General features: G+C 42.8%; 1 protein-coding gene across 1 annotated transcript; it reads left to right on the top strand.

Annotated features, from left to right (window-relative positions):
* The first annotated feature begins 9,367 nt into the window (after positions 1 to 9,367).
* Positions 9,368 to 25,458, top strand: pcsk1n (proprotein convertase subtilisin/kexin type 1 inhibitor). The gene is made up of 3 exons (XM_008122783.2): positions 9,368 to 9,536; positions 18,332 to 18,927; positions 24,578 to 25,458. The coding sequence occupies exons 1-3, from the start codon at positions 9,486 to 9,488 to the stop codon at positions 24,834 to 24,836; spliced, it is 906 nt and encodes a 301-aa protein (XP_008120990.1). The 5' UTR covers positions 9,368 to 9,485; the 3' UTR covers positions 24,837 to 25,458.
* The last annotated feature ends 536 nt before the right edge of the window (positions 25,459 to 25,994 follow it).

Genomic DNA, 25,994 nt, shown 5'->3' with positions numbered 1-25,994 from the left:
ATATCGGGTATGCATTGCAAGTTTGGTCCAGACCCATAATTGTTTGGGTTCATAGTGTTCTGGGTGTAGGTGAACTACAACTCCTCTAAATTCTCCAGTAGGAGTCACAGTGCTCTGACTTGATGCAGGGTGAACGACAATTTCCACCATGTGGAGTCAAACCCCCAAACGCCTCCAGTAAATTTAGTTGGTGCTCAGTTCTGTTGTGTTTGTTCTGCAGACAGATTTGAAAGGGAAGGGCAGTAGGCGGGGTCATGCAAATTTCACGGCAATTGAGAACCCTGGGATGCCTACCTGTGGAGGAGGAAAATGCAAAATCTAGGATGAAATGGTCCCCAAATGAAAGCATTCCTTGGGTGGTGGGCCGTGACATTTGGGGAGAACATTGGCAGGGCTTGGTCTACAAGTTCATGGAGCTCGGTGTAACTGCAATGTCAGTGGAAAAGAGTGACTTGCTGGCTCCTCAGCACTGGGCACTGTAGCCTGTTTGTGGAAGCTGGAGGCTGTCTGTGTGAGCGGACACCCGTGCCACATAAACACATGCTGGTTTTCACTTTTATTATAGATATAGATATAGATATAGATTGATAATATAAATAGACAGATTAGATATACATATAGATTGAGCAAAATCTTTTCTAGTTTAGTTTCAAGAAATCTCTGTGGTGTGTGTGCACTTGCCTTCAAGTTGCCTATGGACAACTTGATCCCATGTATTTTATAGATTTCCCTTACACAAGGGATATTAAGAGGTGGCTTTACCAGTTGCTTCCTCTGTAGCAACAGGCCCACATTGTTTCCTTCTCAAGGCTTTTTGAAAACTGTCATCCTGTTTGCGTTTCCCATATAACTTTATTGATTGGTTGCACATTTATCATAAATTTCATCCAAAACTTATAGGGTAGCTGACTTGTTTATGTTTAAAAAGGATACTAAGGCCCCTTTCACACAGCTGAATAAAATCCCACATTTTCTGCTTTGAACTGGAATATATGGCAGTGTGGAATCAGATAACCCAGTTCAAAGCAGACATTGTGGGATTTTCTGTCTTGATATTCTGGGTTAAATGGCTGTGTGAAAGGGCCCCAAGTTGCATATAATATGTTCCCACCCTGGATCTTCCACAGATATATAAACCTCCCTTGCTTAGTTTTCCAATATACCTCACAACCTCTGCGGATGCCTGCCATAGATGTGGGCGAAACATCAGGAGAGAATGCTTCTGGAACATGGCCATACAGCCCGAAAAACTCACAGCAACCTGGTACCTAATATGTTTTTCATTGTTTTGTGCTTTCAAGTTGTTTCTGACTTTATGACCCTATCACTGTGCTTTCTCGGGCTGAGAGTGTGTAACATACCCAAGGTCATCCAGTGGGTGTAGTTCATGCTGACTTATATGTACAGATAGAAAATTTGAAAATATTTTCACTATTTTAAACAGCAGTGCAATATTTTCAACGTATTTGGGGAAAAGGTGAATCAGGTGACCTGCATTGCTGCCGAGTCTACAGTACAAGCAGATGAGTGATATCTGATGTCCCTCCTTAGATCTCTGTATCTTTAAACCAGATGTGGGGCCCTTCCAAATTACTAATATACCACTTTCATCCTACTTTAATTGTCATGGCAACATGCTATGGAATCCTGGGATTTGCAGTTTAGAGAGGGGTACATAGAGTTCTCAATCATAGAATTCCTCTAGTGTTTTTGACCAAATTACAAGCCCTAGGATTCCACAGGATGCAACCATGATAGTTGAAGTGGAATCATAGCATTATAATTGTGAAGTGCTGACATTCCAAAGGATGATGATGATGTCTAATGAAGAGTTGTCTGTTCTCAAACCTTCAAATAGAGTACTGTCCACTATTTTACAGAGGATAAAGGACTTATGGCCACCCTAGATCCAAATTGTGCAGAAGAGAACTAGCCCAAACAATTCCTCTGACTTTTAACTTTAGCTGGAGCTTCAGAAATCAACAAGTAATGTTTTTTTTTTGTAATGGAGATGTAAAGTTAAGGTAAAGGTAAAAGTTTTCCCCTCACGTTAAGTCTAGTCGTGTCCGACTCTGGGGGTTGGTGCTCATCTCCATTTCTAAGCCGAAGAACTGGCAATGCCCGTAGGCACTTCCTAGGTCATGTGGCCAGCATGACTGCATGAAGCGCTGTTACCTTCCCACCGGAGCGGTACCTATTGATCTACTCACATTCTCATGTTTTCTGCTAGGTTGGCAGAACTTGGGACAGCAGGAGCTCACCCTGCTCACCGGACTCGAACTGCCAACCTTTTGGTCAGTAAGTTCAGCAGCTCAGCAGTTAAACCCACTGTGCCACTGGGGGCTCCGATGTGAAGTATCGCCTGCTAATATTAATTACTAAAAGAGCACTAGGTTCAATTCTGGCATCTCAAGATATGCTTGGAAAGACCCATATCTGAAACTCTGGAGATGGATCAGTGGTTTGACATGGAATAGATGGCTTCCCAGATCAGTATTTCCACATTAAACTGCAACTAAAGGTAAAATAAAATAAAGGTAAAAAATTGGCAATTCCCGATTCTATAGCAGAGTCAGAAACTTTAGATTTGCTTGTTTGCAACTTGTATTAGCTATAGCCAGCACAGTCAAGAGTGAAGGATTTTGAGAGTTACAGCCCAGCAAATTTGTATTTCCCACTCCATGCTGCCCAGATCTTGCAAAAATTTCTTTCTTAGTCTGCAATTCGTAGAATCCTCCATCCAGAATAAACATTTTGGGGCAGCGGTTCCTAAGTTTTGTTCCTCCAAGTATAAGGAACTTCAACTCCCAGAAGCCCCCATCAAGCTTTGGAAATGAAGTCCCCCCCCCCCCCAAAAAAAAACTAAAAAAAAAACTGGAGCACCAAAGGTTGAGGAGTCATTGCCCTAGAAGATTCTGGTAGACCAAAGTATCCTTTTCTCCAAGTCCTGCCCCCAGAGACAAAAAAGCAGTTGCAACCATTGCAAAATATTGTATGCTTATCGGTAATCAGTTTTTGTTTTAGATTATAAAGATAGCCAAATAACTAATAGAGAATGGAGACACTTGTTTTTAACCATAAGCCAAATGCAATGTCATAAATTACTCAAATGTTGTATTCCATCATTGTACTGTAACTTGATCCTAGCCAATGGTTTGTTGACCGAAATAAAGGCTACTGACTGACTGACTGAAAATATTGTATGCCAACACTGGGGAATGGCTCTTTCAGGATAATTACCCCTTCCATCTCAGAGGCATTTGCATCACTCGTTGAATGTATATTAAAAAGCTGACTGCACACCCCAGGCAATTGCATCTGAGAATTAAATTGGTGGGAAGGGAAGCTGGGAGAAATGGGAGACCTATGGAAAGCCCAAAGGCAAAGAAATGCAGAAGAGCTAATGGATCCAAGTATAAGTAATTCATCCCATTTAGGAGAGTGTGAGAGCTGGCCTCCCCAGGGAGATGGGATGCAGCTCCCAAAGCCCCAGGCTCAGTCTAGGATTACTTACAGATTTCTAAAGAGCCATTAACTGGAGGCAGAATGGGAGGGAGGCCAAGAGGACAGCTCAGCATCCACTCCCTCACTAGATTGCTGAAGGTTGCATTACGGGTGGTGGTGGTGGAGATGGAAACACAGACACACACACAAATTTGTGTTCGTACGTGTATATGTGTGCTGTACTCTGGCAGCTTGGCAAGGGTGGCAGGGATCATCTGTGGCCTATAACAAAGAAGCTTGAGCATGGGTCATGAACTGTGCACTCCAAAGTATCCGAAAATCACTCGCTTTCTCTGCATCTCATCATTTGGAAGTGAGGAAACAGCCTGTTCCAGCGCAAACAAGTATAGGCCAATCCCATCATGCGCCTGTCTTCTGCCTCTGCCATCATCCTCTCTAATTCCTAAATGAGTCATTATATCTCCATGGTGACGGATGCTGCAGAAGAAAGCAAAATGGTAATTATGGGAGGGAAGGAGTCCAGGGAAGGAGGAAGGGCATTACGTGTTTGAGGACCTTCCAAAATGCTCTTGCGTTTGTGGTTTTTACAAATACATCTCCTTGGACAAATGTGAATCCGTGTAAATTTTTAAGGCTTTTCCTTCATAGCTTTGGTAGGATAAAGAAGACACATAAAACTAACCAGGACACATGTTGGAAGTAAACAGTCCTTTAAAGTAGATAAAAAATGTAAGGGCAAATAAAAACATATAGAGATATACAGATGTATGCCATTCTGTTCTAGGATTTAATACTCAAAGCAGTACTACTCAAAATATTGCTTTGTGGAACCAGTGCTGGTCTATGAGCTATCAACTGTTGATCCTCAGTTAAGGTGATTAACTACAACAATCACACTGGCCTCCAACTGACAAAGAGTTCTTCTCTCACCCTGGACTTTCCACAGATATATATAAACCTTCCTTGCTTAGTTTTTCCATACCTCACAACCTCTGAGGATGCCTGCCATAGATGTGGGCGAAACGTCAAGAGAGAATACTTCTGGAACATGGCCATACAGCCCGGAAAACATGCAACAACCCTGCGATGCTCAGCAAGTTCCCAGGAAAAAAAGAAGCAGTTTTAGTCAATGGGTACAAATATGGTGCTAGTTCTAGGCACAGGACGCAAGAAACCCCTATCAGTCAACATAAGGCATACTTTAAACAGCATTGTTTGAAGGAACTATACAAGATTTTTTGTTGTTATTGCCAAGTACTGTTAAGTCAACTTTTACTTATGGCAACCCAGTGAATGAGAGACTTCCAAGTCTCCCAATCACCAACAGCCCTGCTCAGGTCTTGTGGACTCAGGGCATTTGTGACTTCCTTGATTAAGGACCTCATCACATAGAATCATAGAATAATAAGTGGGGAAAAGTGGTGGAAAACAAGGGAACCCTCTTCTTTCTACAGTTGAGGTTTTTTCATTTTCAGGTATGGCAACCATTCCACGTCATTTCTCCGCTTCTATCCAGCGTCTTTCCATGTTCTATCAGTTGGAACCGAGTAGCACCCGATTCCTGGAAATGCAGTCTTCCCTCCATTTCCCTGCACTGCCGCAATGGAGTCCCACAGGCAACTACTGGAAGTAGTCTAGCATCATGTGATGGCCTTTGTGGGATTCCGTTTCACCAGTGCAGAGAAACAGAGAGAAGACAGAGAGAAGATTGCGTGGGATGAAGTTCTGTTATCCAAGCAGAACACAGTCTTCCTCTTTTCCAGTTGTCTTCAGCTTTACCCACCATTATTTTTTTTCTATAGTGGGGTTGCAATTTGTCCAAAGTCTCAGTCTCAGCTTAGTCATCTTGGCTTCCAGGGAAAAATTCAAGCTAGACTTACTCTAAGATTCAGTGATTTTTAGCAGCTCATGTTATCAATAGAACTTTCCTCCAGCACCACATTTTGAATGCGTTGATTTTATTTCTATCAGCTTTCCACACTGTCCATCTTTCACAACCACAGGTAGAAACTGGAAAACCGATGCTATGGACCGGGGTCCCCAAACTAAGGCCCATGAGCCTGACGTGGTCATTTACCTGGCCCCTGTTCTAAACTTTAGACTTAGGATTGCCTGGTGGCACAGTGTGTTAAAGTGCTGAGCTGCTGAACTTGTGGACCAAAAGGTCCCAGGTTCAAATCCCGGGAGCGGAATGAGTGCCAGCTGTTAGCCCCAGCTCCTGCCAACCTAGCAGTTTGAAAACATGCAAATTGGAGTAGATCAATAGGTACCGCTCCGGCAGGAAGGTAACGGCGCTCCATGCAGTCATGCCAGCCACATGACCTTGGAGGTGTCTATGGACAATGGTGGCTCTTCGGCTTAGAAATGGAGATGAACACCAACCCCCAGAGTTGGTCACGACTGGACATAACATCAGGGGAAACCTTTACCATTACTAAATCTGAAACGACTTGAAGGCACACAACAACAATCCTAATTTTGCTCTGTTTCTTCATAGTCCAGCCCCCCAACAGTCTGAGGGACTGTGAACTGGTTCTCCACTTAAAAAGTTTGAAGACCCCTGCTATGGATCATCCTAACTTTAGTCTTCAATTATAGATCTTAACCCTATCTAAGGTACCGAACCTATATGGGAAACTGGGCTCAGCACCTTGGAGAGCTCCTCTAAGGTTCAACTGAAAGTTTTCCAAAGAAGACGCACTGCCCAGTGAAGCATTTGTCACCATTGCTATTGAATGGTAAGTACTTACCAAGGGAGGCCTTACCATTGGGCAGAGTAAGGGACCCGCTTTAGGGGGCAAATCCTGGATAGTAAGCAGTCACAAGCTGTTGAAGGAGAGAGTTGTGTATCAGAGCTGCTGAGCTAGCACACTGCTCTTGAATGCGGCAGAAAGCCAGAAGTGCTGAAACTAGAGGGAACTGCCAGTCGTCCTCAATCAGCTTCTGTACATAATATGAGAAGAGTTGCCATCTTACATTTTATTTCAAGCAGGAAAATGATCGAGTGAATACCCTGTTGATTACAGGGTAACAAGGATAAACTGTGGCTAAGAATTGTACAGATAAACATGCTGTGACTTTTGATACTGTCTGCCCACCCATTTCGCCTGATTCTTGACCGCCTACATTTTGGAAGTCTGCCCACCCAAAGCACACAAATGTATTTGATTGAACTGGTTCACGTTAGCAAAAGAATGTGCCTACTCTTATATTAAATAGAAGTCAGAGAAATCTGGTAGAATCCAAAAATAGCAAAAATCAATCTGTTATTTCTCATTTTCTGTAACAGTTTATATCAATCCAAAAAAAGATTGGGCAACTGAGAACAGAAGGTGGAAATCTCAAGATTTCAAACAAAGTCATCCCTGGAGGTTGTATAATAGACCATCTGCATCTGCATTCCACATCCAGGGGGTATTCACATAACCTTTTCTTGAGGTTTAGATATGCATCATCACTGAAGAAGGGAATCATGGTTTATTAGCATCTAAGATGATCCTCAGTTATGCAAATAGGTATCCATGCCATTTGTTATTTTTCAGAAGTGTTGAAATTTCATTCATGAATCTTATTTTAAAAGTACTTTGGGTGAGTACGTAATGGCCATCTTCGACCCTGTAAATCGTATGTGTGAAATCCAGCTCGCCATGTCCTATTATCTGGCCGTCTTCCAGATGCGGGACTACAACTCCTGTATTCCTCATCCTTAGACAACATGACTAGAGCTGATGGGAGTTGTGATGCAGTAACATCTGGAAGGCTGCAATTTGTTCTGTTGAGTCAGGAGAGTGGGGTTTGAATTTAGATACAAGGCTTGTGGATATGACGTCTGACTTCAAAATGCCTTTTAACCTTTCCCCAGCCTCAGAGCCACAAGTACTGTTGGGCTGCAATTCCCATGATCTCCAGTCTGCATGGGGATAAACAAAAGTGATGGGAGCTGTTGATCAATAACCTCTGGGGACCCAAACTAGGTAAAAACTAAAGAACACTGACCACTATGTAAAAAAAATTATAGTTAAGCACCAAAACATCATGTTATACAACAAATTTGACAGAAAAGGTAGTTCAATACGCAGTAATGTTATGTTGTAATTACTGTATTTACGAATTTAGCACCAAAATATCATGATATATTGAAAACATTGACTACAGAAAAGCCTTGGATAATCCAGAACTTTGGATAAGCGAATGTTGGATAAGTGAGACTCTACTGTAGTTCAATATGCAGTAATGTTATGTTGTAATTACTGTATTTACGAATTTAGCACCAAAATATCATGATATATTGAAAACATTGACTACAGAAATGCCTTGGATAATCCAGAACCTTGGATAAGAAATGTTGGAGAAGTGAGACTCTACTGTAGTTCAATATGCAGTAATGTTATGTTGTTGTTTTTTTTCTCGTGTCAGGAGCAACCAGAGTTGCTTCTGGAGTAAGAGAATTGACCGTCTGCAAGGACGTTGCCCAGGGGACGCCCAGATGTTTTGATGTTTTTACCATCCTTGTGGGAGGCTTCCCTCATGTCCCCGCATGGAGCTGGAGCTGATAGAGGGAGCTCATCCGCGCTCTCCCCAGGTGGGATTCGAACCTGGCAGCTTTCAGGTCAGCAACCCAACCTTCAAGTTACGAGGCTTTTATCCCCTAGGCCACCGGAGGCTCCTCAATGTTATGTTGTAATTACTGTATTTACGAATTTAGCACCAAAATATCATGATATATTGAAAACATTGACTACAGAAATGCCTTGGATAATCCAGAACATTGGATAAGCCAGGCTTGGATAAGTGAGACTCTACTGTACAGTAATTATTACATAACGTTACCGTGTATTGAACTGCTTTTTTGTTGTAAAACATGATGTTTTGGTGCTTAATTTGTAAAATTATAATGTAATTTGATGTTTAATAGGCTTTTCCTTAATCCCTCCTTATTATCCAACGTTTTCACTTATCCAACGTTCTGCTGGCCCGTTTATGTTGGATAAGTGAGACTCTACTGCAGGGGTCCCCAAACTTTTTAAGCAGAGGGCCAGTCCAAAATCCTTCAGACTGTTGAGGGGCCGAATTATCATTTGAAAAAAAATTCAAACAAATTCCTATGCATACTACACATGTCTTATTTGTAGTGCAACAACAACAACAACGAAAGAATACAATATTTAAAAATGAAAACAATTTTAATCAACATAAACCTATTAGGATTTCAATGGAAAGTGTGGGCCTGCTACTGGCCAATGAGATAGTCAAGTTAATTAGGGTTGTTGTTGTTGTTGTTGTTGTTGTTGTGTGCCTTCAAGTCATGTCAGACTTTGGCTGAGCCTAAGTCTAAAATTAATTATTTATTTACTGCATTTATTTACTACATTTATATCCCACCCTTCTCACCCCGAAGGGGACTCAGAGCAGCTGTATGTACATACAATATATTATATTATTAGCATAACACAATATTAGCATTATATATTACTATATTGAACTATACCACTATACTATTATATAATATGTAATATACAACATATAATTAATATTATTATATGGTATTACTATTAGTATTATATTGTATAACATAATATTATTATCAATATTATATGTATATACAATATATTATATTATTAAAACTGATATAAAAATATTATATTATAAAACTGAGGGCGGGGGCCAGGTAAATGACCTTGGAGGGCCGCATCCGGCCCCCGGGCCTTAGTTTGGGGACCACTGCTCTACTGTATTCAGAAAGTCTTGAGCTTCATGCAGAGAGGCCGGGCGTGACGTCACACTCCCAGGGTTCGGGGGCTGCGATGCCAAGCGGCTGTTCCTCTCCTTCGCCTGCCCTTGGGGTTGGGGGCGGGGCGAGAGCAGGAGGGCGGGGCCTAGGCCAGTGTGGGCGGAGCTAAGAGACCCTCCCTTCGCGGCGCCTTCCCCCATCTGGACCTGGCGCAGTCTGGGCTCGGATCCGGGGCTCGCTTGCTGTCGCCGCCGCCGCCGCCTGGGCAGCCTCTGCTTCCGAGGGAGCGATGGGCCCGGCGCTGCTGCTCGCGCTGCTCTCGGGCCTCGGAGCCGCCAAGGTAGGGCTGGAACCCAGGAATCTCCCTCCCTCCCGCGGATACTGTGGACAGAGCCATACCAATGGATGGATGGGCGATAGATAGATAGAGCAGGCAGACAGATATCTACGTATCGCATCTATCTGTCCATCCGTCTAACTCTATCTGCAGCATCCAACCATCAGGCGATCTATCTATGTACTGTATATATCCATCTCTGTGCACTCCACCCATCCATCTACTGTATCTATCCATTTATTCATCAGTCTACTATAGCTATTCATCTAAATACCTGGAGACTCCGGTGGCCTAGGGGATAAAAGCCTTGTGACTTGAAGGTTGGGTTGCTGACCTGAAAGCTGCCAGGTTCGAATCCCACCCGGGGAGAGCGTGGATGAGCTCCCTCTATCAGCTCCAGCTCCATGCAACGTCCTTGCAGACGGCCAATTCTCTCACTCCAGAAGCAACTCCGGTTGCTCCTGACACGAAAAAAAAAAACGGGCAAACTTTGGACCTCCGGGTGTTTTGGACTTCAACTCCCACAATTCCTGGCCTGAAGTCCAAAACACCTGGAGGGCCGAAGTTTGCCCATGCCCATCCATCTAGTATCCATCCATCCACCCATCCAATCAGCTACTCTATCTATCTCTCTATCTATCATATCCATCTACTATCTATCTATCTATCCATCGGGTCGCAGAAGCATTCTCTCCTGACGTTTCGCCCACATCTATAAAAACTGTAAATAAAAGAAATAAATCTATGGCAGGCATCCTCAGAGGTTGTGAGATCTGTTGGAAACTAGGCAAGTGGGGTTTATATAACTGTGGAATAATGTCCAGGGTGGGAGAAAGAAATCTTGTCTGCCGGAGGCAAGTGTGAATGTTGTATTTGGCCAGCCTGATTAGCATTGAATAGCCTTGCAGCTTCAAAGCCTGGCTGCTTCAAAGCATTCTGGCCATGAAGGCCTTTGACAACATCGTATCAAACTATATTAATCTATCTATTCATCCATCCTATCCATCCATCTAGTATCTATCTACCTATTTGGCTATCCATCTACTGTATTTATCTATCCATATCTATCAATCTGGAGCCCCCGGTGGTGTAGCAGATTAAACCACTGAGCTGCTGAACTTGCTGACTGAAAGGTTGACAATTGGAATCAAGGGAGCGCAGTGAGCTCCCATTGTTAGCCCCAGCTTTTTCCAACCTAGCAGTTCGAAAACTATGAGTAGATTGAAAACCATGAGTAGCTCTCGCGGGAAGATAACAGCATTCCATTCAGTCATGCTGGCCACATGACCTTGGAGGTGTCTATGGACAATGCCGGCTCTTTGGTTTAGAAATGGAGATGAGCACCAACCCCCAGAGTCAGGCACAACTGGACTTAACGTCAGGGGAAAACCTTATAGCACTTTTAACTTCCTCCATGTTTACAAGTCTCACTTAATGAACTTCGATCAGTCCATCCTTATGTTTTATTGCTGCGTTTTAACTTTGTCTTATTAATGGTATGATTTTAATAGTATGTTTTTAATTTTCATTCGTGTGTTTTCGGTATTTGATGTTTTATGTATGTATACTTGTTTTGCATTTGTAAGCCGCCCTGAGTCCCTTGTGGGGAGATAGAGGCGGGGTACAAGAATAAAAAAAATTATTATTATTATTATTATTATTTACTTTTACTTATCAATGTATCCCTCCATCTAGTATCTATCTATCTATCTATCTATCTATCTGTCTATCCATATCTATGTAGCTCTATCTATCCATATTATCCATTCATCTAGTATCTATCTATCTATCTATCTATCTATCTATCTATAAATCCATCGTATCTATCTATATCCATATTATCTACCCATCTAGTATCTATCTATTCATCCATCCATCTCACCATCCATTATTCAGTCTATCTAGCTATCTACTCTGTATCCATCATCTTTTTATTTATCTGTCTACCATATATATCCATCCATCTATTTATTTAACTACTGTATTTATTTATTTATCCATCCACCCACTTTATTTATCCATTTATTTATCTGTTTATCTATCTACTGTTTCTATTTTTCTGTCTATCTTTCTTTCCATCCATCTCTCTGTCCACATGATGGCTTTTCCATTGCCTCTGTAATACCCCCTCCCCAAGATTTAGGACTACCTAAATGGTGACCCCCTGAGCTTGTAGCTTGGCTTCCTTGCTCAAGTCGCTTAGATGAATTGCTTTGCTACTGGCTTCATTCTGTGGCGCACCTGTTTTTCTTCCCTCTCCAACAAACCCTGGTATGGAAATTGCGTAGATATTTCTTCTTTAAAAAAAAAAAACAACCATCTTTTCCACTGCCGTGTTTGGCAGGAAGGGAATGTAGGACCAGATGTCCTTCTAGCTCCTTCTCTCTTTATGATTTGTGTGGGTCACCCAAATGCCCAAACTGTGGGTCACCCAAATGCCCAAACGGGTTTTCAAAGGAAGGCAAAATGCAGCGAGAATCCGTTTTCTTTCTAAGGAGCAAAAAAGTATCTCGATTCACTGAACTACATCATCCAGCAATGTGTGTGTGTCGTGGTAGATTATACAGCACTGAGTCATGTGTACTTATTTTTTTCCCTATCCACCTATCCAGAAATACTGCTGTTATGTGTGGATGCAACCATGACGCATCCGTGGGCCTATTAGGAACAACTGGGAGCACTTTAGGGGTTTTATTTGGGGGTGTTCAGTCTGGAATTGGCTTTGATTACAAATCATGCCTCCGTGCGCTGGCTTTGAAGTGTATGGCAGGTGGGTAAAAGATTGTGTGAAGCAGGATGAGGAAGAGTTGTAGGCAGCAGAGAGTGCGCAATGGATGCGAGTGTGACTAAGATCTAGATGGGGTCCCATTTTTGTAGAAGGGGTGTGACGTGATGCTTTGTCCTGTTTATGCGGGCTTCCTGTAATGGTACTGTGGTGCCTGCCCTTTATGGAAAAACGGCGTTGTATGTTGTTGTGGAAAGAAAAAATAGGCGTGTACAAAGGAGAAGTGAGATAGCCAGTGTCAAAATGCATGCATATGTATTTTTTTTAACATAAGCGATGCATGTATGTGTTGTCGAAGGTTCTCATGGCCGGCATTACTGGGTTGCTGGGAGTTTTCCGGGATGTATGGCCATGTTCCAGAAGCATTCTCTCCTGATGTTTCACCCACATCTATGGCAGGCATCCTCAGAGGTTGTGCATTCTGTTGGAAACTGGGCTGCCAGGCTATTCAATGCTAATCAGGGTGGCCAATTGCAACATTCACACTTGCCTCAGGCAGACAGGAGTTCTTTCTCCCACCCTGGACCTTCCATAGATATATAAACTCCACTTGCCTAGTTTCCTTTTTTAAAACATTTTTTAATTGTAAATAGTGCTACATGAAATTACACAAACGTTCAGAACAATTTCCATTGGTAACACATGTTTACATTCTTCCTCCTTTTTCTCCCTCCCTCCCTCCTCTCCCCAGGAACAGTTTACAAATTTTCTATATTTATTACCATTGTTCGATCATGAGGATAATCTTGTTTAATTCCTTATATTTGTCTTTCCCCTTTATTCTGTAAATTAAGTCTTTCCACTTTGCCTCCCATGTCTTTCTGATTTGGCCTTTTTTATAGTAACTTTTCCTTTCGTTAATGTAGTCTTGGAGGAGATAGTCTGCTAAATATTTATACCATGTTTTAATGTCCCATTTCTTTTGGTCCTTCCAGCCTAAGGCGACTGAGGCTTTAATTGCATCTAACATATAATTTATTAATTGTTCCCATTTTTTAGTCCCCCCATTCACCTTCAATTTTCTGGAGGAAAAATTGTTTCCTGTTCCAATCTATTTTTATTCTTTATAGTTCCTTTATTTCTTTCTTAATTATTTTGTGGAACTTTTGTATTTTTTCGCAATCCCACCACATGTGGGTGTATGTTCCGGTTTTCCCACAGTTGTGCCAACATTGTTTTGGGGAGGTTCTGGTTATATGGGCTACTTGCACAGGCGTTCTACACCATTTTGTCTGGATTTTGCGTTGCATTTCCTTTATCTTTAAATGTTTTATTTTATTAATTGAATTTATCCAATTATCTATTTCTCTCTCATTACAACTTAGTTCCTCCTTCCAGATTGCTCTTTGTTTTGCCAGTCCCTAGCAGATAATCTTTTTGCTTTTAAATTCCTAAAATGTTTTTAGGGAAAGGTTTTTAAATCCATTAAGCTGGAGGATAAGGCGACACGTCTGGCTACTCTTGCAGCATGGCTCCTTCCCCCTAGTTTCCTACCTAGTTTCCAACAGACCGCATAACCTCTGAGGATGCCTGCCATAGATGTGGGTGAAACTTTGGGAGAAAATGTTCCTGGAACCTGGCCATACAGCCCGGAAAACTCACAGCAACCCAATGCACGCATGCTTTCTTTTCCGGCATGTTAGAACTCCAGGGGTCATGGCTCACCTGGGGAGGACAAAGGGTGCATCTACACTGTAGAATTAATACAGTTTGACACCACTTTAACTGCCATGGAATCCTGGGAGCTGTATTTTTACAAGGCCTTTAGCCTTCTCTGCCAAAGAATGATTGGAACAATAATGAGATTCTAAGCTACGGTATTGATCTGTCTTTGAAATTTGCCATATATATATATATATATATATATATGAAAACCACAGTGACTTCAGCGATTTCTGCAATTAATTGGCAACGTTGCAGAGATCACTAATAATACCAAACCAAAGTACAAATTGCAGGATCCCATAGCATTTAGCCATAGCAGTTCAAGTGGTGACAAATTGCATTCAGTCTATAGTTTAGAAGCGCCTGAATTGGTTGGAAGTAAAGCCAGCATAGAGTGGATGTTAAGGAAGTTTGAGGCACAAAGAAGGAGAAAGGGCCCAAAATATAGCTAACCCAAGCTTCCCAATGTTTTTGTTTCCTTTTCGGTTGTTATAAGAAGGTGCAGAATGTCTCTTTGGCGTCCGATTTCTGGGTACAGTAGAGTCTCGTTTACCAACCTTCGCTTATCCAACATTCTGTATTATCCAGCTCAGTTTGCCTTTTAGTGGTCAATGTTTTTGTAGTCAATGTTTTCAATAGATAGCAATGTTTGGGTGTTAAGTTCGTACATACAGTAACTACTCATGGAGCTGGAAATGTGCAGTTCGGTCATATAGATCTGGGTTGTATGAAGGACAGGCAATGCTTTGCAGAAATCAAAAAGTTAATCAGAGGATCGTTTGGCTAATGAAGCTCATACTGGGGCATATTGAGGGTTTTTGTGTGTGTCAGGAGCAACTTGAGAAACTGCAAGTCACTTCTGGTGTAAGAGAATTGGCTGTCTGCAAGGATATTGCCCAGGGGACGCCGGATGTTTTCTAATGTTTTTATCATCCTTGTGGGAGGCTTCTCTCATGTCCCTGCATGGGGAGCTAGAGCTGATAGAGGAAGCTCATCCACACTCTCCCCGGGTTGAATTCAAACTGGCAACCTTCAGGTCAGCAACCCAACCTTCAAGTCATCAGTCCTGCTGGCACAAGGGTTTAACCCACTATGTTACTGGGGGCTTCTTAAGGTGGGGACCAGAAAATCAAACCAGATTTCTTTCTGTGTGTATTTGTGTCCTGATCAATGTACTGAATGTACATATATACCTTTATATGGTAATTATGATTGTATGTCAACACTAATATGCACCTTTAACTGTAATTTTGTTTACTTCAATTCCAGAAAATGTTGATTATAAATCAGATACTAATTGTAGGCATAAATAAGACAATCGCTTCTTCAAAGCCTATTTATTAATTTGCTTCAAAGAAAATCTGCTCAAACTCATTTAAAACACTCAGCAATAATACCATTGTATAGGGTAACTTCCATAACCCCCACCAGAAGCTTTGTAGCACTTTAGAAGGAAAATAATCTGTTGTCAACACTCGTTTTCAGTTCCTATGACTGTCGGCTGGGTTATTTCTCCCATAAACCACTAGGTCTCTAAGATGCCATCGCATTAACTGTGTTTTTGCTGTTACAGACAGCTACGTGTCTGTCTGTTGGAGGAAAAATCCAGACTGAAACCACGGAGAAAAATCTGGAACTCATCTTACTTCTGCAACTAAGGAGATACTCTTTGGCCCTCGGGGGAATAGAAGCGAGAGGAATAGTTCAAAATTTATCATGGATAGTTAATTTTCAGTTAATAGATTGCTCTAATTCTTTAGAAATAAAACCCCTCTATAAAACCCATGTTCTTTGTTGGTCAGGACCATCCCCAAAGGGCAAACACCATACTCTGAAACAAGCATGCACATCAAGTTTTAGAGTTCTAAAGCTAGCTGTATTGGGTTGTTGTATGTCTTTCGGGCTGTGTGGCCATGTTCCAGAACATGTTCTGGAACATGCCACACAGCCCGAAAGACATACAACAACCCTGTGATCCCGGCCATGAAAGCCTTCGACAACGCTAGCTGTATTATTCCAGGGAATGATCGTTATTCCCACAGACCCCATTCCCCACAGTAGAACAAAGCATGGAAAGAAGAGTTTTCTGCCTTTTTTGTGACTCTGTAAGACTGTTGCAAAGGTAGCTGTTTTGCCGACTCTGCTTAAGGACTCTCCCCTGCTGAAATCAATGGGATTTAAAAATATCGTTTGGTTGGATCGTGTCCTTTAATTATTTTAACATTTTAATTCTAAAAGGTTAGATTATACTGTTGTTTCATACTGATTTCCAATGAACTCCTATGCAAAACTTTGTGTAATTTTGCCTGCTTTCCCAGCCTCAAAGGAAAGCATGATCATACCTCCCTCTGAACAAATCTTGGCAAGATACGATAATCGCTGAATAGGTTTGCTGTGTGTGCCCCTTCAAGTCATCTGTTAATTTATGGTGACCCACGTTATAGGATTTTCATTGGCAGTGAATGGAGCTGCTGAACTTGCTGACCAAAAGGTCGGCAGTTCGAATCCGAGGAGCGGAGTAAGCTCCCGCTGTCAGATCCAGCTTCTGCCAAACTAGCAGCTTGAAAACATGTAAATGTGAGTAGATCAATAGGTACCGCTCCAGCAGTCATGGCGGCCACATGACCTTGGAGGTGTCTACGGACTTAGAAATGGAGATGAGCACCAACCCCCAGAGTTGGACACGACTGGACTTAATGTCAGGGGAAAACCTTTACCTTTACCTTAGGCAGTGATTACTCAGAGGTGTGTTTTTTGCCAATTCCTTCCTCTGAAATACAGTGTAGAGCACTTGGTATTTGTTGATGGTCTCCACGGTTGCATTAAGGTTTTCTTAGGCCCTAGGCACCCTTGTATTTGACTTTGCATTGCCTCCGGTGGTGCAGCGGATTAAACCGCTGAGCTGCTGAACTTGCTGACCGAAAGGTCGGCGGTTCGAATCCGCAGAGCGGGGTGGGCTCCTGCTGTTAGCCCCAGGTTCTGCCAACCTGACAGTTCTAAACATGCAAATGTGAGTAGATCAATAGGTACCACTCTGGTGGGAAGGTAATTGTGCTCCACATAGTCATGCTGGCCACATGACCTTGGAGATGTCTACAGACAATGCTGGCAGAGATGAGTACCAACCTCCAGAGTCGGACGTGACTAGACTTAATGCCGGGGAAAACCTTTACCTTTATTGCCCTACCGTACCGCTAGAGACAGGCATCATTCCAAAAACTAGCTTATCTATGGACTCCAAAACAGAAACCAGAAGTTGAAAATATCTTGAGATTCTTTGAAAATGCCAGCCACAGATGCAGGTGAAATGTCAGGAGAAAAATGTTGCTAGAATATGGCCATACAGCCCAGAAACCATGCACCAACCCATCTTTATTTTGAATTTTTGTTTTTCTTCCCAGATACTGTATTTTTTTAAATTAATCGTATTTCTGTAGACCCTAAAATTTTCACAGACACTGTGCCTAAAGTTCCTAATCGGTAAGACGACCCTGGTGGTCTCTCATTCAAGTATCCAAGTGCCGACCTTGCTTAATTTCCAAGATCTGACTAGACCTGGTGCTCTCAGGATAATTTGGCCATATATTCACAATTGGCTGGGTGACCATAAACTGAAAATGTTGGGAATCACCCTGGACTACTCAAGTCTAGATGAAGTTAGATAGATGATAGAGTTAGATTGAGGGAATCCTTTCCCTGTTTCCAAAGCATGCCTAGACAGGCTTTACTGTGTTTCACTCTATCCTGTTTACGTCACATCAAATCCCTTACTTTGAAGTTAGTAGAAATGTGAATCTCCAGGGACACTAACTTCTCATTGGTCAGAATGTCTTTTATGGCCCCAATAAACTGGACCATGAGGTTGGAGCCATTTTGGGTCTCTCTTCTCCCTTTGTTATTCTAGCTAACAAGCAGCATCTTGCTGACTCTCCTGGCAAGATGTAACTAGATGTTTGTTATTTTTCCTTTCTTATTTTTCCTTAGAAACCAGTCTAGAGTAGACTAGACAGCTCCCAAGCCTTTCTATCTACAATGGAGTTCTTTTTACCTAAATAAATACTTTTTGAACTTTTACTGAGACTCTGCAGTCCATTGCAATCCTAAATAGACAAAGGCTTCTCTTTGCTCGCCCCGTGTAAGTAACTGTTGCATTTGAAAGCTTTTGCTTTTGCTACTCCGCTGCATTTTGGTGGAATCTCCCCCAGAGAGGGTTAAATTGAGTCTAACCGCTCAGAGATTACAACAGAAAGCAAACATGAAAAAGTAGTAAGTTATCCTTGCTTCGCTATCAGCTTGAGTTTGAAAAAAATAATAACTCCTTTCAAATCATCTTCCCTGTTTCTTACAGCCTCTCACCACCCCAGGGAACTCGCATGGAGGGATCAACCACAATCTGTCTGGAGGTCCCCGGCGGGTGCGACGTGAGCTTCAGGGGGCACCCTATGAAGCTGTGGGATCTGCATTGGCTAATGAGGTGTACTACCCAGATCTGATTCGCCTGGCGGCGCTGGAGAGAGCCATGTCACCCCAAGGTGGTCAGCTGCAGGAAGAGCATCTTGCTCAAGCGTTAGAGCGAGCCATGGCTTCCAGTGGCAACCAGCTCCAAGATGACCGCTTGGCTCAGGCGCTGGAACGAGCCGTCGCCCCACCTAGTCATCAGTACCAGCCAGATGAGCGCTTGGCCTTAGCTCTGCAGCACCTTCTTCAGGATGGGCATCGCCGAGATCAAGAATCTGTCTACCTGGCCAACCTGCTAAGGCTTTGGGATGAAGCGAAGGGTGCCCAGTTGTATCCCGAGTATGACGAGACCGGCTTAGCGGGTGCCTCCTCTCCACCCCGATCGCTGCCGAATCGTTACTGGGTCCCCGAAGGGGGATTTGAAGCCCAAGAAGAGCTGGGAGGGGAAGAAGAACCCACTGGAGAGATTGATCCTGAAATGCTGAGGTAGATGGAAATCTAGAGAGGAAGCATGAGGGTTTGCTCAGGAGCAGGGATTGGGCTCTTAAAACCTGTTTTGAATGCAATTTCTCAGTCATGAAAGAGAGGAAGTAATAAAGAAGGTAGCTATGAGTATGTGCAGAGTAATGTAATGTAAACTTTTATTACGGTCAATGACCAGCTCATATCAAGGGCACCCAGTCCCTTACATCCATATGAAATCCGAGAGGTTATATACTTCAGAATTAATAAAATTCCTATACAACTAAATCATTGACAAAATTTAAAATCTAGGCTAAAAACTTCAATATTAATATAAACCCTTATAAAATTGAATCATTGACAAAATTTAAAATCTAGGCTAAAAACTTCAACATTAATAAAAACCATTATAAAATTGAATCATTGACAAAATTTAAAATCTAGGCTGAAGATCTTCCACACAGCATAAGGTCTGGCTGTGCCCATACTTGATTAAATATAAATATAAAAACAGAGAGACAGAGATAGAACAAAGCAGACTTTGCCAGACATTTTAGGAAGAAACACAGTCCTGTGTCAATATTATGCTATACAGTGTTCCCTCACTACTTCGCAGTTCACTTTTCGCAGATCCGTTGTTTCGCAGTTTTCCAATAAACTCTAAAAGATTATTATAAATCATAAAAATTTACAATTTACAGCCTAAGGAAGGGAGGAAGGGGAAGCCAAAGAGAGAGAAAATGATCCCAAGTGGCAACAGGAGGAGAAGGAGGCGATTTATCAACACACAAGTGGTTGAAAAAGACTTAAAATAGTGTATAACTACTAAAATAATGTCTAAATAGTAAAATAAATATAGTGTTCCTACTTTGCGGATTTTCACTTATTGCGGGTGGTCCTGGAACCTAACCCCTGCAATAAGTGAGGGAACACTGTACTAATCATATAATATATTGTATATACATATAATATTGATAATAATATTATAATGTAAAACAATATAATAATAATAATGGCGCTCCATGCAGTCATACCGGCCACATGACCTTGGAGGTGTCTATGGACAACGCTGGCTTTTCGGCTTAGAAATGGAGATGAGGACCAACCCCCAGAGTCAGACATGACTGGACTTAACGTCAGGGGAAACCTTTACCTTTTTATTATAATTGTATATTTATATTACATGTAATATTACTAATAATATTGCACTATAGTGTTATAGTACAATATAGTAATAAATAATGCTTATATTGTTCTGTGCTAATAATATCATATATTGTATGTACATATAACTTGTAAGCCGCCTTGAGTCCCCTTCGGGGTGAGAAGGGCAGGATATAAATGTCACTAATAATAAATAAATAAATAAACAAATTCATGGAACCGGAAACAGGCTCGTGAGAAACTTGGAAGTAATCTACATTTCCACCTCTGTTGAATAGTAAAAGTTTCGGAGCCCCCGGTGGCACAGCACTTTAAACCGCTGAGCTGCTGAACTTGCTGACTGAAAGATTGCCGGTTCAGATCTGGGGAGCGGGGTGAGCTGCCGCTGTTAGCCCCAGCTTCTGCCAACCTAGCAGTTCGAAAACATGCAAATGTGAGTAGATCAATAGGTACCGCTCCAGCAGGAAGGTAACAGCATTCCATGCAGTCATGCCGGCCACATGACCTTGGAGGTGTCTTCAGACAATGCTGGCTCTTCAGCTTAGAAATGGAGATGAGCACCAACCCCAGAGTCGGACACGATTAGACTTAATGTCAAGGGAAACCTTTACCTTTTACCGTTTTAAAAAAAGCTACAATGATGGGATGAGTTATCATTTAGGTTAGGAATTGCATCTATATATATAAAAGAGTGATGGCATCAGGGCAGCGGACAAAACAACAAAAGTAAACACCCCACAACCTCGAAAATTGACAGCACAACCCCTCATCCATTCCTCTAGGTTGATACAACAAAAAGAAAAGAAAAATAAAGTCCTAATTAGAGATAGAGGAATAATTGTTTTTATCCAATTGCTGCCAGTTAGAAGGCTAAGCTCCACTCACTTGGTCTCCTAGCAACCCACTCAGCCCAGGGGACCCTTTACCTTAACTACCACCAATTCCTCAATACTTTATTTCCCATACCACCATACTTCGCCACAGCAATGCGTGGCCGGGCACAGCTAGTATCTTTATAAATTCTTTATGCAAAATAAACTCCCTTGGGTTGCTGTGAGTCTTTGGGTTGCATGGCCGTGTTCCAGAAGCTTTCTCTCCTGACGTTTTGCCCACATCTGTGGCAGGCATCCTCTGTGGTTTGTGATGCCTGCCACAGATGTGAGTGAAACATCAGGAGAGAAAGCTTCTGGAACATGGCCATACAGCCTAAAAGACTCACAGCAACCCAGTGATTTCGGTCATGAAAACATTTGACAATACATTAAACTCCCTTGCATGCAAAGAAACATATGATCAAGTAGAACTCTAAATGCTAGCTTTCTCCATGACAGGAAGATGGGGATAGATCTCAAACATGTAAAATGCCAAACATCTATCCTGAGGTTTGTACTCCAGAAGAAATATGCTCTTTTCTCCTTGTTTCATTGCAATATTTCCTTTAAAATTAAGTAAAAATGCTATCTTCATACTATTCTTGATAATGCCATAATTTGGGCGAGTTATTATTCAAGACGCAAAGAAATTGGGAAGGAGAAAAGAAATGAAACGAAATGAGCTACCCTGCTTCCGTTTACACCACTGAATTAAAAAGCCATTGAAGAACAGAAGGATGAGATATCTATAAGTATTTATATTTAGGTTTTGCTGTTTCATTAGTGAACTCATAGCTCCCCATATGATTTTGGATTACTCTGGAAGTATTTTTTTTTAATGTCAGGAGCAACTTGAGAAACTGCAAGCCGCTTCTGGTGTGAGAGAATTGGCCGTCTGCAAGGACGTTGCCCAGGGGATCCCCGGATGTTTTGATGTTTTTACCATCCTTGTGGGAGGCTTCTCTCATGTCCCCACATGGGAGGCTGGAGCTGACAGAAGGAGCTCACCCGCTCTCCCCGGATTCAAACCGCCAACCTGTCGGTCAGCAGTCCTGCTACCGCAAGTGTTTGACCCATTGCACCACCGGGGCCAATTAGTGGAGGTAATGTTTACTAGTCTGCTGAGGAACTCTATTAGGTTAGATCTCCTGTTGATGACATTGTGTTGCCATAAATTTTGTGACGCCTGGAAGACTAATCATTTTTGTATAGTTCAATGACATAGGGTGCAACTACGCTTAGAATGACTAGTTTGGCACCATTTTAACGGCCATGGCGGAACCCTAGGAGTTGTAGTTTGGTGAGGTACTAAAACCTATTCACAAGGTTTAGCCTGTTTTGATTTTGCCCCTATCTACCCCTTTAGTTGTGTAGATCTGATGTAGATGAAGCCTCAGTGTATGGAGAAAGATGGATTAAGGCCAATGTAGGAAAAAGAAAGAATCTAGAAATATTTAGCACTCTTCTGTAGCAACAAGCTCAGTAGTATTTCTCAACCCCTACATCCATGCCCAGCTGCTTTAGTAATGGAAGCAAGGACTTTTCTGATTTCATAAATTGGCTTAGTACAAGATGGGAAATTTGTGGATCTCCAGATACTGTTGGATCGTAAGTCCCATTGTCTCTTACCATTGGCCACCGTGGTTTAGGTTGTTAGGAATTCAAACCTTAATATTATCTGGGGGGGGGGGGGGGGGCTACAAATTCTCTGTCCCTTCCTTGGCAAACAAAGCAGATACAGCAGTGCATGCTGGTGCAGTATGTAGGCATAGGGTGACCCCATGAATTTCTTAAGTTTTTGCTAGGTTTTGGTTTGGGTGTCTTCTTTTGAATATAGTCTGATAAATTGGTGGCAATCTCCCATCTGAGTACTAACCAAGGCTGACCCTGCTTAATTTCTGTTGGGTGTTATCCTGGACTCCACAAGTCTCTAGTCCCCAACGAGTAGCTAGAGTAAGAAAACAGGATTAGAATGAGGGATTCCTTTTTCTATTTCTATGCATATTTCTATTTCTAGAAGGGGCTTTCTGTCTCTACTCCTCTCTTTCTGTTTGCTACTATCTCCTTCCCCATTTGAAGATGGAGAAATGTGATCTCTATGAGGTATGAGATAACTTCCTCTCTATTGCCATTTTGATTGGGCCTAGGCTTCGACCACATGGCCGGCCTCCATTTTCTCTTCTCTTCTGCCTTTTGTTTCCTCCTGTGAGGAAGCATCTTGCCATTATCCAGGCAAGAAGTAGCTGCATGCATTTTTTTATATTTTACCTTTTACCTTCCTTAGAATATGAGATTTAGAAAGTTAGTTAGCTCCAAGAACTGTCATATCCAGAATGTATTTATTTTAGGGTTTGCCTATCCCAGCTCACCACACATAAGTTTCTGCTGGTTATGATGTGTGCATCTAGCACTTTGCTATATTTTTGGTGGAAGCACCCTAGAGAGGGTTATTTTTTAGTCTAACTGCTCATAGATTCCCAACAATTTCTAAGATCAGGCAGGACTGGGCAGCTTTAGGGTATTTAGACCATTTTGACATAAACATTAGAAAGTCTAAAATAGGGGTCCTCAAACTTTCTCAGTGGAGGGCCAGTTCACGGTCCCTCAGAAAGTTGGGAGGCCGGACTATGATGAAATAGTCCAAAGTTAGGATTGTTGTTGTTATGTGCCTTCAAGTCGTTGCAGACTTAGGTTAGGTAAAGGTTTTCCCCTGACGTTAAGTTCAGTTGTGACCGACTCTGGGGGTTGGTGCTCATCTCCATTTCTAAGCCAAAGAACCAGCGTTGTCCGTAGACACCTCCGAAGTCATGTGGCTGGCATGACTGCATGGAGCGCTGTTACCTTCCCACCGGAGCGGTACCTATTGATCTACTCACATTGGCATGTTTTCGAACTGCTAGGTTGGCAGGAGCTGGGGCTAACAGTGGGTGCTCATTCCGCTCCTGGGATTTGAACCTGGGACCTTTCGGTCTGCAAGTTCAGCAGCTCAGCGCTTTAACACACTGCGCCATCTAACTTTAGACTTAGGTCAACCTTAAGTCTAAAGTTTAGGACAGGGGCCAGGTCAATGACCTTGGAGGACCACATCCAGCCCATGGGCCTTAGTTTGGTGACCCCTGATCTAGACGCTCTCATAAGACCATAGGTAAGGAAAGGGACCCTCAATAGCCATCTAGATGATCTCATAAAGCCAACAGAAGACCATAGATAAGGAAAGGGACCCTCAAAGACCATCTAGATGGTTTCATAAGACCATAGGTAAGGAAAGGGACCCTCAAAGGCCATCTAGACTGTCTCACAGGACCATAGGTAAGGAAAGTGACCTCCAAAAGCCATCTAGACGATCTCATAAGACCATAGATAAGCAAAGAGACCTCCAAAGACCAGAGAGACTTAGGTCAACCCTAAGTCTAAACTTTAGGACAGGGGCCAGGTAAAGGACCTTGGGGGGGCTGCATCCAGCCCACGGGCCTTAGTTTGGGGACCCCTGGTCTAAATCTTGCTTCCAAGTCTTTGAAGGGAAGTGAAAGGGAAGTAGGGGAGCCAAGGTCTTTTCTAAGTTCCAGGACAAAGTCTGGGTGGGTTCCTGCCAGGTAGCAGTCTGTAGACTCCTGAGTTCTCCTTCTTGTCTTTTCCAGATACCTGATTGGCCGAATCCTGTCAAGAGCGGGCAACCTGAACCCCCAGCGCCTCCCAATGTCCTCCAGACGACTGCGCCGTGCCATCTTTGACGGAGATCTGCCTGAGCCCCCCAATCTTCTGAGGGTCAAGAGGCTAGGTGGGGAGGCAGCGGGGGAACCCCAACTGCAAAGAGTCAAGCGGAAAGAAGGAGAAGGAGTCGGGGGGAGGAGGGGTGTCGCTGGAGAAATTCAGCGGCTTCAGTATATCCCTGAATAGCAGGAGTTGGCCTTTGCAGAAAAACTGGGTGTAGGGGTCACCCCATCTTTCTCCCCTTCCCTCTGCCATGCTCTGAATATCAATGGACTGTGTTTTTTTCCTTGCCTCTGTTCTGCCTTGTGACCCCTCACATATTGGGGAGGAAGGGGAGAAAGCTTGGGCTAGAGTTCCCTTCCCAGTTACCGTTTGGTTTGGAGAGGGAGAGCTTTTCCCCATATAAATTTTCTGCACACCCTCTTTAAGAAGCCCAGTGTCAGCTGAATGGCTGCACTATAACAGTGAGCAGCTCTCCTTGCTCCAAACCCAGAATCCAATGTCGTCACCTTCTGCCTCTGATTCCTGGCCTTCAAAAAAATGGCTCAAACATGCAGTCCCCAAATCTTCCTTCTACATTAATGATCCCATCACCACATCACTCCGTCTCTCGCCCCCTTCTCCCCTAGTCTCCTCCTCCTTGTTTTTGTCTTGTTTGTAGGACCCTTTTTGTGATCACCCTCCCTTGGTACATACTAACACATATGCACCCTCTGCAGATTTGTTGCTATGTTTGATCATGTTTGTGGCCAGAGTTTTGGTGTGATGAATAAATGAATAAAAAAGTCCCCTTGGATATTTTAATGTAGCGTTGGCGTCTCCGGTGTCATCTTTAAATGCTTCATTTTAACAGACCATATTGCTGTTCCTATTCATAGAAATTGGCTCATAATTTGCACACACATCTGTTTCTCTCCCTGTTTCCCTATGTGTAATGAATCGGAATATATATATCTCTCTCCGTGTATGTAAATAATGAGGAGCCCCGGTAACGAAGTGTGTTAAAGCACTGAGCTGCTGAACTACCAGACCGAAAGGTCCCAGGTTCAAATCCCAGGAGCAGAGTGAGCGCCTGCTGTTAGCTCCAGCTTCTGCCAACCTAGCAGTTCGAAAACATGCCAATGTGAGTAGATCAATAGTTACCGCTGCGGCGGGAAGGTAAGGGCGCTCCATGCAGTCATGCCGGCCAAATGACCTGGAGGTGTCTACGGACAACGCCGGCTCTTCGGCTTAGAAATGGAGATGAGCACCAACCCCCAGAGTCAGAAAATGACTGGACAATGTCAGGGGAAGCCTTTACCTTACTTTATGTAAATAATGGCCACATTCCAGAAGCATTCTATC

The sequence above is a fragment of the Anolis carolinensis genome, chromosome 2, assembly GCF_035594765.1.
Source record: "Anolis carolinensis isolate JA03-04 chromosome 2, rAnoCar3.1.pri, whole genome shotgun sequence".
NCBI classification, from domain to species: Eukaryota; Metazoa; Chordata; class Lepidosauria; order Squamata; family Dactyloidae; genus Anolis; species Anolis carolinensis.
This window is presented reverse-complemented; position numbering and strand designations above follow the sequence as displayed.